The 12,970-nt window shown below is 51.5% G+C and overlaps 1 protein-coding gene across 1 annotated transcript in view; it reads left to right on the top strand.

The window, feature by feature from the left end:
* Nucleotides 1-572: 572 nt before the first annotated feature.
* LOC139251692 (deoxyribonuclease gamma-like) overlaps nucleotides 573-12,970 on the top strand; it is a 33,313-nt gene continuing 20,915 nt past the window's right edge. The window contains exons 1-4 of the mRNA XM_070873263.1: nucleotides 573-583; nucleotides 2,563-2,705; nucleotides 6,017-6,105; nucleotides 7,876-7,962. Of these exons, the coding sequence (XP_070729364.1) occupies nucleotides 2,571-2,705; nucleotides 6,017-6,105; nucleotides 7,876-7,962 (311 nt within the window). The 5' untranslated portion in view covers nucleotides 573-583; nucleotides 2,563-2,570. The remainder of the gene's footprint in view (nucleotides 584-2,562; nucleotides 2,706-6,016; nucleotides 6,106-7,875; nucleotides 7,963-12,970) is intronic.

The raw sequence follows: 12,970 nt of genomic DNA, 5'->3' as shown, positions 1-12,970 counted from the left end.
GGGTGACTTGCTTCCGTATGGGTTCACAGATGTTTCAATGAAGGACCCGATGTTCCAGTCCTGAACTCCCAATTGAGGGGGTGGAAGATGCCTGTGCGTGGATTTTTTTTTTTTTACGTGGGGTGACCGTTGCACACCAGACACCACACGGGCTCGACAGAGCGAGGTCTTGGTCCAGTGGCAAAGGTAAACCAGGACGACTGGAGACCTGCTTCTGCTACACTGACCTAGTGCGCGCACAGATCGCACAGTGTGGGCTGGGCCCGTGCTGCCCCTGGGCTCTTCTGGTCGATTCACTGCCCGACATGCACGCACAACCGGTTCCAGAGCTTGCCAGTGCTGACTCTGCCGGAGCTGAGCACGGGTTCCTGTTCAACGCTGAACAAAAGCTACTTGGCGGCTCCAACTGCGATGACACAGCAGCATTACTCTCTGCCCTGCCTCTCGCACTCCGCCTAAGCCGACCAGTGTCAGGAAGCAGCCTTTAGTTTCCTGTGGCGAGCATTCGGTAAGTGGCTTTAACCACGGAGGGAGGGGTTTGGGGTTTTTTCAAAGGATTTCCGTGAAGGAAGAACAGCTACTTGTATGTATTATAGCACTTTTAATGGAGTAAAACGTTCACAAGCAGTGTTGTAGGACAGAGCAGATCAATTTGACACCGAGCCACCTCGGAAGAAATTAGGACAGGTGACCAAAGAGGTAGGTTTTAAGGAGCGTCTTAAAGCTAGGCGGAGAGGTTTTGGCAGGGAGTTCGAGAGCTTGGGGCTCGGGCAACAAGGCACGGCCACCGATGGTGTGGCGATTATAATCATGGATGCTCAGGAGGACAAAATTAGAGGAGTGCAGACATTTCGGGGACATGGGGCTGGAGGAGGTTACAGAGATAGGGAGGGGTGTAGGGGCTGGAGGAGGTTACAGAGATAGGGAGGGGTGTAGGGGCTGGAGGAGGTTAGAGCGATAGGGAGGGGTGTAGGGCTGGAGGGGGTTAGAGAGATAGGGAGGGGTGTAGGGGGTTACAGAGATAGGGAGGGATGTAGGGGCTGGAGGAGGTTACAGAGATAGGGAGGGGTGTAGGGGCTGGAGGAGGTTACAGCGATAGGGAGGGGTGTAGGGCTGGAGGGGGGTTAGAGAGATAGGGAGGGGTGTAAGGCAGGAGGGGGTTAGAGAGATAGGGAGGGGTATAGGGCTGGAGGGGGTTACAGAGATAGGGAGGGGTGCAAGGGCTGTAGGAGATTACAGAGATAGGGGCTGGAGGGGGTTACAGAGATAGGGAGGGGAGGAGGGTACAGAGATAGGGAGGGGAGTAAGGCTGGAGGGGGTTACAGAGATAGGGAGGGGGAGGGGCCTTGGAGGGATTTGTAAACAAGGATCAGAATTTTGAAATTGAGGTATTGCTTAACCAGGAGCCAATATAGTTCGGCGAGCACAGGGGGTGAACGGGACTCAGTGCAAGTTAGGACACGGGGCAGTGAGCACAGGGGGTGATGGGTGAGTGGGACTCGGTGCGAGTTAGGACACGGGGCAGTGAGCACAGGGGGTGATGGGTGAGCGGGACTCGGTGCGAGTTAGGACACGGGGCAGCGAGCACAGGGGGTGATGGGTGAGCGGGACTCGGTGCGAGTTAGGACACGGGGCAGCGAGCACAGGGGGTGATGGGTGAGCGGGACTCGGTGCGAGTTAGGACACGGGGGCAGCTGAGTTTTGGCTGACCTCTAATTTGCGTCGGGTCGAATGTGTGAGGCCGGCCAGGAGTGCATTGGAATGGTCAAGTCTGGAGGTAACAAAGGCACGGATGACGGTTTCAGCAGCGGATGAGCTGAGGCAGTTGGCAGAGACGGGCCATGTTACGGAGGGTAGAAACAGGTGGTTTTAGTTATGCCGTGGATATGTGTCCGGCAGTTCATTTCAGGGTCAAACCGCGGGTGGGAGGAAGGTGAGTGGGGTGAGTAGGGTTGTTAAAACTGGCCTCCGCACCCTTCGAGGCGTCAGTTAGAGCACCCCGCGTGGGTTTCACAACCCGACAGCGCCGCCCTCCCCGTGCGAATAGCCTTGCGTCACAGTTCCAGGTTCACGTGAAGAATGGCCCCTTGTTGGATGTGCGGGGGGGTTGGGGAGATGGATGGCTAACCCCATAGAGCGAGAGTCGGCAGGATAGGGTGATGGGGTGCGGGGAGTGGGGGGGTGAAATGTGCCCCCGTGCTTTGAGCCCCGTAGGTCAGGAGCTACCAAGAATCCCATCCCAGCCCAAATTCAGCACCGCTCACTCTCTCTGTCTCTGGTTTTGGGGAGGGAGAGGGATTACGAGATTCATTCTCATGATCACGAACCCCCCCACAGTGCCTCAAACTGCTGCAAAGCATGTTCGGGCGTTGTGTCAGCATGGGATTAGGCTCGGCGGTGATGCCTCCCTTTGCCGAATAGCCCGCTGGCCGCTCGGGCCTCTGTACCCCTGCGGGGGTCACTGCCTTTTTGGGGGCAAACGGGAGGGGATTGTGTTGCAATGGAAGCCCCATTTCAGTCTAGTTCTCTCTCTTTCTCTCTGCCCTCCCCTTGCAATCTCAGCTCCGGCCATGAGACGGGCCGTTTTGTTCAGCGTCCTGGTGGCCTGTGAGTGCTGCCTTGCCTTCCGCATCTGCTCCTTCAACGTCCAGTCCTTTGGGGAGACGAAGGCCGGCAATCAGCGCACTATGAGAATTCTCGTCAAGGTACGTGGTCACTCTCCGAAGGGAGGCTGCCCAGGGGGAAAACCCCTCTCGATTCTGCTGACATCCTTGTAAACCTTGTTTTGCACCTCCTCCAAAGGTTATATTCCGAAATTGTTGAAGTCGATGCTGATTCCAGAGCTGTAGACTCACAGAAATTCACGGCACAGAAGGAGAACATTTCGGCCCATCATGTCCGCGCTGGCCGACAAGGAGCCATCCCAGCCTAATCCCACTTTCCAGCTCTGGGTCCGTAGCCCTGTAGGTTACATCACTTCAAGCGCACATCCAAATGTGGTGAGGGTTTCTGCCTCTGCCACCCTTTCAGGCCGTGAGTTCCACCCCAGACCCCAACCAACCCCTGGGTGCAAACACTTCCCCTCTTAACCTCCCCCCAATTACTTTCGATCTATGCCCCCTGGCTGTTGACCCCTCTGCCTAGGAAAATAGGTCCTTCCTATCCACTCGATCCAGGCCCCTCATAATTTTATACACCTCAATCACCAGACTGATTACCGGGATGGCAGGACTGACATATGAAGAAAGACTGGATCGACTAGGCTTATATTCACTGGAATTTAGAAGAATGAGAGGGGATCTCATAGAAACATATAAAATTCTGACGGGATTGAACAGCTTCGATGCAGGAAGAATGTTCCCGATGTTGGGGAAGTCCAGAACCAGGGGTCACAGTCTAAGGATAAGGGGTAAGCCATTTAGGACCGAGATGAGGAGAAACTTCTTCACTCGGAGAATTGTGAACCTGTGGAATTCTCTACCACAGAAAGTTGTTGAGGCCAATTCACTAAATATATTCAAAAAGGAGTTAAATGTGGTCCTCACTACTCGGGGGATCAAGGGGTATGGCGAGAAAGCAGGAATGGGGTACTGAAGTTACATGATCAGCCATGATCTTATTGAATAGTGGTGCAGGCTCGAATGGCCTGCCCCTGCATCTATTTTCTATGTTTCAATCAGGTCTCCCCTCAGCCTCCTCTGTTCCAAAGAAAAACAGACCCAGCATCTCCAATCTTTCCTCATGGCCAAAATTCTCCAGTCCAGGCAACATTCTTGTAAATCTCCTCTGCGCCCTCTCCAGTGCGGTCACATCCTTCCTGTAATGTGGTGACCAGAACTGCACGCAGTACTCCAGCTGTGGCCTAACCAGTGTTTCATACAGTTCAAGCATAACCCCCCTGCTCTTGTAATTCTATGCCTCGACTAATAAAGGCAAGTATTCCGTATGCCTTCTTAACCGCCTTAGCTACCTGGGCTGCTACCTTCAGCGATCCGCGGAAGGCTGTAAAATGCCTAAACGAAAGATGAGGTGATGTTCCTCATGAGCTTGCATTGAGCTTCATTGGAACAGTTTACGAGGCCGAGGATGGAGATGAGGGAGAGGGGCAGGGAATTAAAGTGACAGGCTCAGAGTCACACTTACGGACTGATACACACCCTATCTAGTCTCATCTTTTGTTTCTTAACTTGTGCCATTACCATCTCAAGTTGCCCCGCCATCCTTTTGTCTCTCAAATCTCTCCTGCCTTCCACCCTATCACAGACCTTCCCTTCTGTTTTTTTCCTTCCTTCCTCCTTTCCCTGCCTCTGCACTTCCTTAAGAATCTGTCACATTTCAAACTTTTGCCAGTTCTGACGAAGGGTCATCGACCTGAAACGTTAACTCTGTTTCTCTCTCCACAGATGCTGCCTGACCCGCTGAGATTTCCAGCGTTTTCTGTTTTTATTTCAGATTCCAGCATCCGCAGTATTTTGCTTTAGTATATGGCGACCAGAACTGTGCACAGTGCTCCAAGTGCGGTCTAACCCTGGTATATGGAGACCAGAACTATGCACAGAGCTCCCAGTGTGGTCTAACCATGGTATATGGAGACCAGAACTATGCACAGAGCTCCCAGTGTGGTCTAACCATTGTATATGGCGACCAGAACTGTGCACAGAGCTCCAAGTGCAGTTTAACCCTCGTATATGGAGAGCAGAACTGTGCACAGTGCTCCAAGTGTAGTCTAACCCTGGTATATGGAGACCAGAAATGTGCACAGTGCTCCAAGTGTAGTCTAACCCTGGTATATGGAGACCAGAACTGTGCACAGTGCTCCAAGTGTGGTCTAACCCAGGTATATGGAGACCAGAACTGTGCACAGTGTTCCAAGTGTGGTCTAACCCAGGTATATGGAGACCACAACTGTGCACAGTGCTCCAAGTGTGGTCTAACCCAGGTATATGGAGACCAGAACTGTGCACAGTGCTCCATGTGCAGTTTAACCCAGGTATATGGAGACCAGAACTGTGCACAGAGCTCCAAGTGTGGTCTAACCATGGTATATGGAGACCAGAACTGTGCACAGAGCTCCAAGTGTGGTCTAACCCAGGTATATGGAGACCAGAACTGTGCACAGAGCTCCAAGTGTGGTCTAACCATGGTATATGGAGACCAGAACTGTGCACGGTGCTCCAAGTGTGGTCTAACCCAGGTATATGGAGACCAGAACTGTGCACAGAGCTCCAAGTGTGGTCTAACCATGGTATATGGCGACCAGAACTGTGCACAGAGCTCCAAGTGTGGTCTAACCATGGTATATGGCGACCAGAACTGTGCACAGTGCTCCAAGTGCAGTTTAACCCAGGTATATGGAGACCAGAACTGTGCACAGTGCTCCCAGTGTGGTCTAACCCAGGTATATGGAGACCAGAACTGTGCACGGTGCTCCAAGTGTGGTCTAACCCAGGTATATGGAGACCAGAACTGTGCACGGTGCTCCAAGTGTGGTCTAACCCAGGTATATGGAGACCAAAACTGTGCATGTGCTCCAAATGTGGTCTAACCCAGGTATATGGAGATCAGAACTGTACACAGTGCTCCCAGTGTGGTCTAACCAAGGTATATGGAGACCAGAACTGTGCACAATTCTCCAAGTGTGGTCTAATTCAGGTCTATGGAGACCAGAACTGTGCACAGTGCTCCAAGTGTGGTCTAACCCAGGTATATGGAGACCAGAACTGTACACAGTGCTCCGGGTGTGGCCTAACCAAGGTTCAATACAGGTTTAACATAAAGTCTCTGCTTTTTCATTCTCCCCCGCTAGAAATTAACCCTGGGCTGGGTTGGTCGTGATACTTGGAGGCTCTTGGGTTGGAACCAACACGTGAAGACTGATTCACTTGACCGAACAACTACAGGCCTTGACCATTTTCAGGGGAGAAGATTGGGGTGGGGGGGGGCGGCAGGGGATAATTCATTTGCGAAGCCTTCTGTCCCGTGTGAATAACCCCAGGTCTGCTTCTGTTGGGAATAGATTGTGGCGCGGTGCGATATCTGCCTGATCATGGAGGTCCGTGACTCAAAGGGCAGAGCACTGGCTCAGCTGATCAAGGAGCTAAACAGGTGAGGGTTGTGTCAGCCCCATCACCCCCCCACCCCGCTCTGCCAATTCTGTATCTTGGGGCATTTGGCTCCATCTTGTGCAGTCGTGCGCTTCATGAACCCTGCCCTGGGCAGAGGTCCTCTGCTTATCGTGTTGTGCTCAAGTCCGTCGTTGCCTGTCCAGTGATGTTCGTCCTGTCCATAAGAACATCAGAAACAGGAGCAGGAGTCGGCCATTCGGCCCCTCGAGCCTGCTCCGCCATTTAATACGACCATGGCTGATCCGATCATGGACTCAGCTCCACTTCCCCGCCTGCCCCTTCACTCCCGTATCGCTCAAAAATCTGTCTACCTCCGCCTTAAATATATTCAATGACCCAGCCTCCACAGCTCTCTGGGGCAGAGAATTCCACAGATTCACCAGAAGAAATTCCTCCTCATCTCCGTCTTAAATGGGCGACCCCTTATTCTGAGACCGTGCCCCCTAGTTCTAGTCTCCCCCATCAGTGGAAACATCCTCTCTGCATCCACCTTGTCGAGCCCCCCTCATTATCTTATACGTCTCGATAAGATCACCTCTCGTTCTTCTGAACTCCAATGAGTAGAGGCCCAACCTGCTCAACCTTTCCTCGTACGTCAACCCCCTCATCCCCGGAATCAACCGAGTGAACCTTCTGTGAACAGCCTCCAATATCATTCCTTAAATACAGAGACTGAAACTGCACGCAGTACTCCAGGTGTGGCCTCACCAATACCCTGTATAACTGTAGCAGGACATCTCTGCTTTTATACTCCATCCCCTTTGCAATAAAGGTCAAGATACCATTGGCCTTCCTGATCACTTGCTGTACCTGCATACTAACTTTTTGTGTTTCATGCACAAGTACCCCCAGGTCCCGCTGTACTGCGGCACTTTGCAATCTTTCTCCATTTAAATTGTAATTTGCTCTTTGATTTTTTACTGCCAAAGTGGATAACCTCACACTTTCCCATCTGCCAGATTTTTGCCCACTCACTTAGCCTATCGATGTCTGTTTGCAGATTTTTTTGTCCAGTGATCTTAGTGCTGTCCTTTGTCATGCCTCTTGGCCTACCGGACTTGGTGTGTGTTAATCCAAGATCCCGTTCTCATCTAAGAAAGGATCTACTTGCCTTGGAGGCAGTACAACGGAGGTTGACGAGATTGATTCCTGGGTTGTGAGAGCTGTCTTATGAGGAGAGATTGTGTCGAATGGGCCCATACTCTCTGGAGTTTAGAAGAATGAGAGGTGATCTCGTTGAAACATTCTGAGGGGGATTGACCGGGTAGATGCAGGGAGGGTGTTTCCCCCCCCCCCCGGGGCTGGGGAGTCTAGAACCAGGGGGTCACACAGTCTCAGGATAAAGGGCTCGGCCATTTAGGACTGAGATGAGGAGGAATTTCTTCACTCAGAGGCGGGGGGTGAATCTTTGGAATTCTCTGCCCCAGAGGCCTGAGTCTCTGAATATATTCACGGCTGAGATGGCTAGGTTTTTGGATGCGGGGAATGGAGGGATCGGGCGGGAAAGTGAAGTTGAGGTCGTTGATCAGGCCATGATCTTATTGAATGGCGGAGCAGGCTCGAGGGGCCTAGTGGCCGACTCCTGCTCCTATTTCTTACGTTCTTTCCCCCTTCCCGGGGCTCAGTGTGCAATTCCTGTCTGGGGGAGACAGTTGGTTGGGGTGGTGGGTGAGGGGAAGGGGCGGGGGGCCCTGGGGTCTCACCCTGAAGGGCAGGCCTAAAGGGGATTCACTTTCTGCTCTTCCGACAGGTTTGATCACTCGCACCAGTACGCACACGTGGCCAGCGAGAGACTAGGCCGGGCGTCCTACAAGGAGCAGTATGTCTTCATCTACAGGTACCTCTGCAGCGCTGGGCAAAGGGGGGGAGAGGGAATCGGTGGTACAGGACACAGAGTGAGCTGGGTCTCTGACGAGCACGTACGCTCCAGTGCGCCAGTGCAGCCTTCGGCCGAGTGAGGAAAAGAGTGTTTGAAGACCAGGCCCTCAAACCTGCCACCAAGCTCATGGTCTACAGGGCTGTAGTGATACCCGCCCTCCTGTATGGCTCAGAGACATGGACTATGGACAGTAGACACCTCAAGTCGCTGGAGAAATATCGGCAACGATGTCTCCGCAAGATCCTGCAAATCCCCCGGGAGGACAGACGCACCAACGTTAGCGTCCTCGGCCAGGCCAACATCCCCAGCATCGAAGCACTGACCACACTCGACCAGCTCCGCTGGGCAGGGCCACATTGTCCGCATGCCCCCGACACGAGACTCCCAAAGCGAGCGCTCTACTCGGAACTCCTTCACAGGCAAACGAGCCAAAGGTGGGCAGAGGAAAAGTTACAAGGGACCACCCTCAAAGCCTCCCTGATAAAGTGCAACATCCCCCACCGACACCTGGGAGTCCCCGGCCAAAGACCAGTCCGCCCTAAGTGGAGGAAGTGCATCCGGGAGGGCGCTGGGCACCTCGAGTCTCGTCGCCGAGAGCGTGCAGAAACCAAGCGCGGGCAGCGGAAGGAGCGTGCGGCAAACCAGTCCCACCCTCCCCTTCCCTCAACCACTGTCTGTCCCACCTGTGACAGGGACTGTGGTTCCCGTATTGGGCTGTTCAGCTACCTAAGAACTCATTATAAGAGTGGAAGCAAGTCTTCCTCGATGCCGAGGGACTGCCTATCTGTATGAGACTCGTATCTGTAGACTGTTCAGGGTATTGATGGGGCCACAGCTGGAGTACTGCGTACAGTTTCGGTCTCCGTGTTTAAGGAAGGATAGACTTGCATTGGAGGCAGTTCAGAGAAGGTTCACTCGGTTGATTCCAGAGATGAGGGGTTGACTTTTGAGGAAAAGTTGAGGAGGTTGGGCCTCTACTCATTGGAGTTCAGAAGAATGGGAGGGGATCTTATCGAAACTTACAAGATAATGAGGGGGCTTGACAAGGTGGATGCAGAGAGGATGTTTCCACTGATGGGGGAGACTAGAACTAGGGGATGTAGTCTTAGAATAAGGGGCCACCCATTTAAAACTGAGATGAGGAGGAATTTCTTCTCTCAGAGAGTTGTAAATCTGTGGAATTCTCTGCCTCAGAGAGCTGTGGAGGCTGGGTCATTGAATATATTTAAGGCGGAGATAGACAGATTTTTGAGCGATAAGGGAGTGAAGGGTTATGGGGAGCGGGCAGGGAAGTGGAGCTGAGTCCATGATTGGATCAGCCATGATCGTATTAAATGGCGCAGCAGGCTCGAGGGGCCGAATGGCCTACTCCTGCTCCTATTTCTTATAGAAACATAGAAACATAGAAAATAGGTGCAGGAGTAGGCTATTCGGCCCTTCTAGCCTGCACCGCCATTCAATGAGTTCATGGCTGAACATGCAACTTCAGTACCCCATTCCTGCTTTCTCGTCATACCCCTTGATCCCCCTAGTAGTAAGGACTTCATCTAACTCCTTTTTGAATATATTTAGTGAATTGGCCTCAACTACTTTCTGTGGTAGAGAATTCCACAGGTTCACCACTCTCTGGGTGAAGAAGTTTCTCCTCATCTCGGTCCTAAATGGCTTACCCCTTATCCTTAGACTGTGAGCCCTGGTTCTGGACTTCCCCAACATTGGGAACATTCTATGTCCTGCCCAGGCTGGAGCCGAGAGGCGACAGGGGCAATTGGATGCCTCCCTCCCCACCCCTCCACCCCTGAGCCTGGTTGGGAGAGTCAGCGGGTACAGCCAACAATAGGGGAAGGCAAATAGTAATGCTCGAACCGTTAGGCCGCAGCTGGAGTACTGCATGCAGTTCTGGTCACCACATTACAGGAAAGATGTGACCGCACTGGAGAGGGTACAGAGGGGATTTACCAGGATGTTGCCGGGACTGGAGAATTTTAGCAATGAGGAACGATTGGAGAGGCTGGGGTTGTTTTCTTTGCAACACAGGAGGCTGAGGGGAGACCTTACTGAGGTGTGAGGGGCGTGGATAGAGTGGATAGGACAGACCTGTTTCCCTTGGCAGAGGGTTCAACAACCAGGGGGCAGAGATTGAAAGTAATTGAGGGGGGAGGTTTAGAGGGGATTTGAGGGGAAATATCTTCACCCAGAGGGTGGTGGGGGTCTGGGGCGGAACTCGCTGCCTGAAAGGGCGGTAGAGGCAGAAACCCTCACATTTGGATGGTGCAGCTTGAAGTGCCGTAACCTACAGGGCTACCGACCCAGAGCGGGAAAGTGGGATTAGGCTGGGGTGGCTCTTGGTCGGCCGGCGCAGACACAATGGGCCGAGATGGCCTCCTTCCATGCTGTAAACGTCTATGAATCTATGAAATGGCATGTTGGCCTTTATTGTAAGGGGGTTGGAGTACAAGAGTAAGGAAGTCTTCGTACAATTGTACAGGGCCTTGGTGAGACCACACCTGGAGTACTGTGCACAGTTTTGGTCTCCTTACCTGAGGAAGGATATAGTTGCCTTAGAGATGATGCAACGAAGGTTCACCAGACTGATCCCTGGGATGGGGGGAATTGTCCTCTGAGGAGAGATTGAGTAGAATGGGCCTATACTCTCTGGAGTTTACATAGAAACATAGAAAATAGGTGCAGGAGTCGGCCATTCGGCCCTTCTAGCCTGCACCGCCATTCAATGAGTTCATGGCTGAATATGCAACTTCAGTACCCCATTCCTGCTTTCTCGCCATACCCCTTGATCCCCCTAGTAGTAAGGACTTCATCTAACTCCCTTTTGAATATATTTAGTGAATTGGCCTCAACAACTTTCTGTGGTAGAGAATTCCACAGGTTCACCACTCTCTGGGTGAAGAAGTTTCTCCTCATCTCGGTCCTAAATGGCTTACCCCTTATCCTTAGACTGTGACCCCTGGTTCTGGACTTCCCCAACATCGGGAACATTCTTCCTGCATCGAACCTGTCTAAACCCGTCAGAATTTTAAACGTTTCTATGAGCTCCCCTCTCATTCTTCTGAACTCCAGTGAATACAAGCCCAGTTGATCCAGTCTTTCTTGATAGGTCAGTCCCGCCATCCCGGGAATCAGTCTGGTGACCCTTCGCTGCACTGCCTCAATAGCAAGAATGTCCTTCCTCAAGTTAGGAGACCAAAACTGTGCACAATACTCCAGGTGTGGCCTCACCAAGGCCCTGTACAACTGTAGCAACACCTCCCTGAGAGGGGATCTCATTGAAACATATAAGATTCTGAGGGGGATTGACAGGGTAGATGCTGAGAGGATGTTTCCCCGGGCTGGTGTAAGGGGAGCTTGGGGTGTGAGTTCGAATCCACACTCCCCTGAGGTTCTGTACGTGCGATTTCTGAGGGTGGGTGAGTAACGAGGCACGAGACACAGTGGGTAAGAGTGCAAAATGGCTAATGTTGTTTATTTAGAATAGTAAACACAAAGATAGAGGGCACAGGAAGAGGTCATAAGTAGCAGTAATGGCACAATCTCGCTCGACAACACGAAAAATTTTCGCAACAGCAAAGGGGAAGATAAGAGGTTGCAACATTCCACCCACACACACCTCCCACTTCCACTTCCACCCTTCTTACCAATTCCTATCCTAAATTGAGTCTGTGAGGGGATTTGGGCTGTACTCACAATCCTACCTGGGGTTCTGGGGCCACTTATTTCAGCTCGGGGTCCCTCTGGCGCGGGATTCACGTTGTTGGTCGGTTCGGTTTTCCTCCTCGATGTTGCGTCGGTTTCTTCTATTTGCCTCTCGGTCGGCTCCTAAGCAAAAAGCTGCTGGAGTTAAGCACACCTCCCCCAGAGCGAGGGCCCTGTGAAGAGCTGACTCAACTCCCCTTTAACTCAACTCCACCACCACGAAAACTGACCCCTACCTTCTTAACTCAACTCTACAACTCAATGAAAAAAGCTGACACCAACCTCCGACCTCCAACCTCGGAAAAAAACCTCCAACCTCCTTGTGTGTTTTTGCAGCTTTTCTTATAGTCCATTCATCTTCGCGCCAAAACTGCCTGCCATTGTCTTGGGTCTTCCTTGAATAAAATGGGGTGTGAATGGCAGTTCGATGTGTATCGATCTGTCTGGAATGGGAGATTAGCCGCACGTCCTGTATCCTGTCACTCGCTGATGGGGTGAATGAAGGTGATTGTTCGCTATCTCGACAGAGGTGCCACTCTGTCTGGGCTGGCCAAAATGATTGCATCAGACCTGTGGGCCTTTGTTTAATTATTCAAACTGATACCCATTGAGTTGCCTTGTATATTACTGGGGAGATTTTGCCTGGACATGTTGCCTCTTCTGTGAGGGGTTGTTTCTTAGACCAGTATGTTACAAAACCTACAAGGGAGCAAGCTATCTTAGATCTGGTCCTGTGTAATGAGACAGGAATAATAAACGATCTCCTAGTCAAAGATCCTCTAGGAATGAGTGATCACAGTATGGTTGAATTTGTAATACAGATTGAGGGTGAGGAAGTAGTGTCTCAAATGAGCGTACTATGCTTAAACAAAGGGGACTACAGTGGGATGAGGGCAGAGTTGGCTAAAGGAGACTGGAAACACAGACTAAATGGTGGCACAATTGAGGAACAGTGGATGACTTTTAAGGAGCTCTTTTATAGTGCTCAACAAAAATATATTCCAGTGAAAAAAAAGGGCGGTAAGAGAAGGGATAACCAGCCGTGGATAACCAAGAAAATAAAGGAGAGTATCAAATTAAAAACCAATGTGTATAAGGTGGCCAAGGTTAGTGGGAAACTAGAAGATTAGGAAAATTTTAAACGACAGCAAAGAATGACTAAGAAAGCAATAAAGAAAGGAAAGATAGATTATTAAAGTAAACTTGCGCAAAACATAAAAACAGATAGTAAAAGCTTTTACCGATATATAAAACG

Source organism: Pristiophorus japonicus, unplaced genomic scaffold (assembly GCF_044704955.1).
Source record: "Pristiophorus japonicus isolate sPriJap1 unplaced genomic scaffold, sPriJap1.hap1 HAP1_SCAFFOLD_432, whole genome shotgun sequence".
NCBI classification, from domain to species: domain Eukaryota; kingdom Metazoa; phylum Chordata; class Chondrichthyes; family Pristiophoridae; genus Pristiophorus; species Pristiophorus japonicus.
Note: the sequence above shows the minus strand (reverse complement) of the source record. Positions and strands in the feature narration are given on the sequence as shown.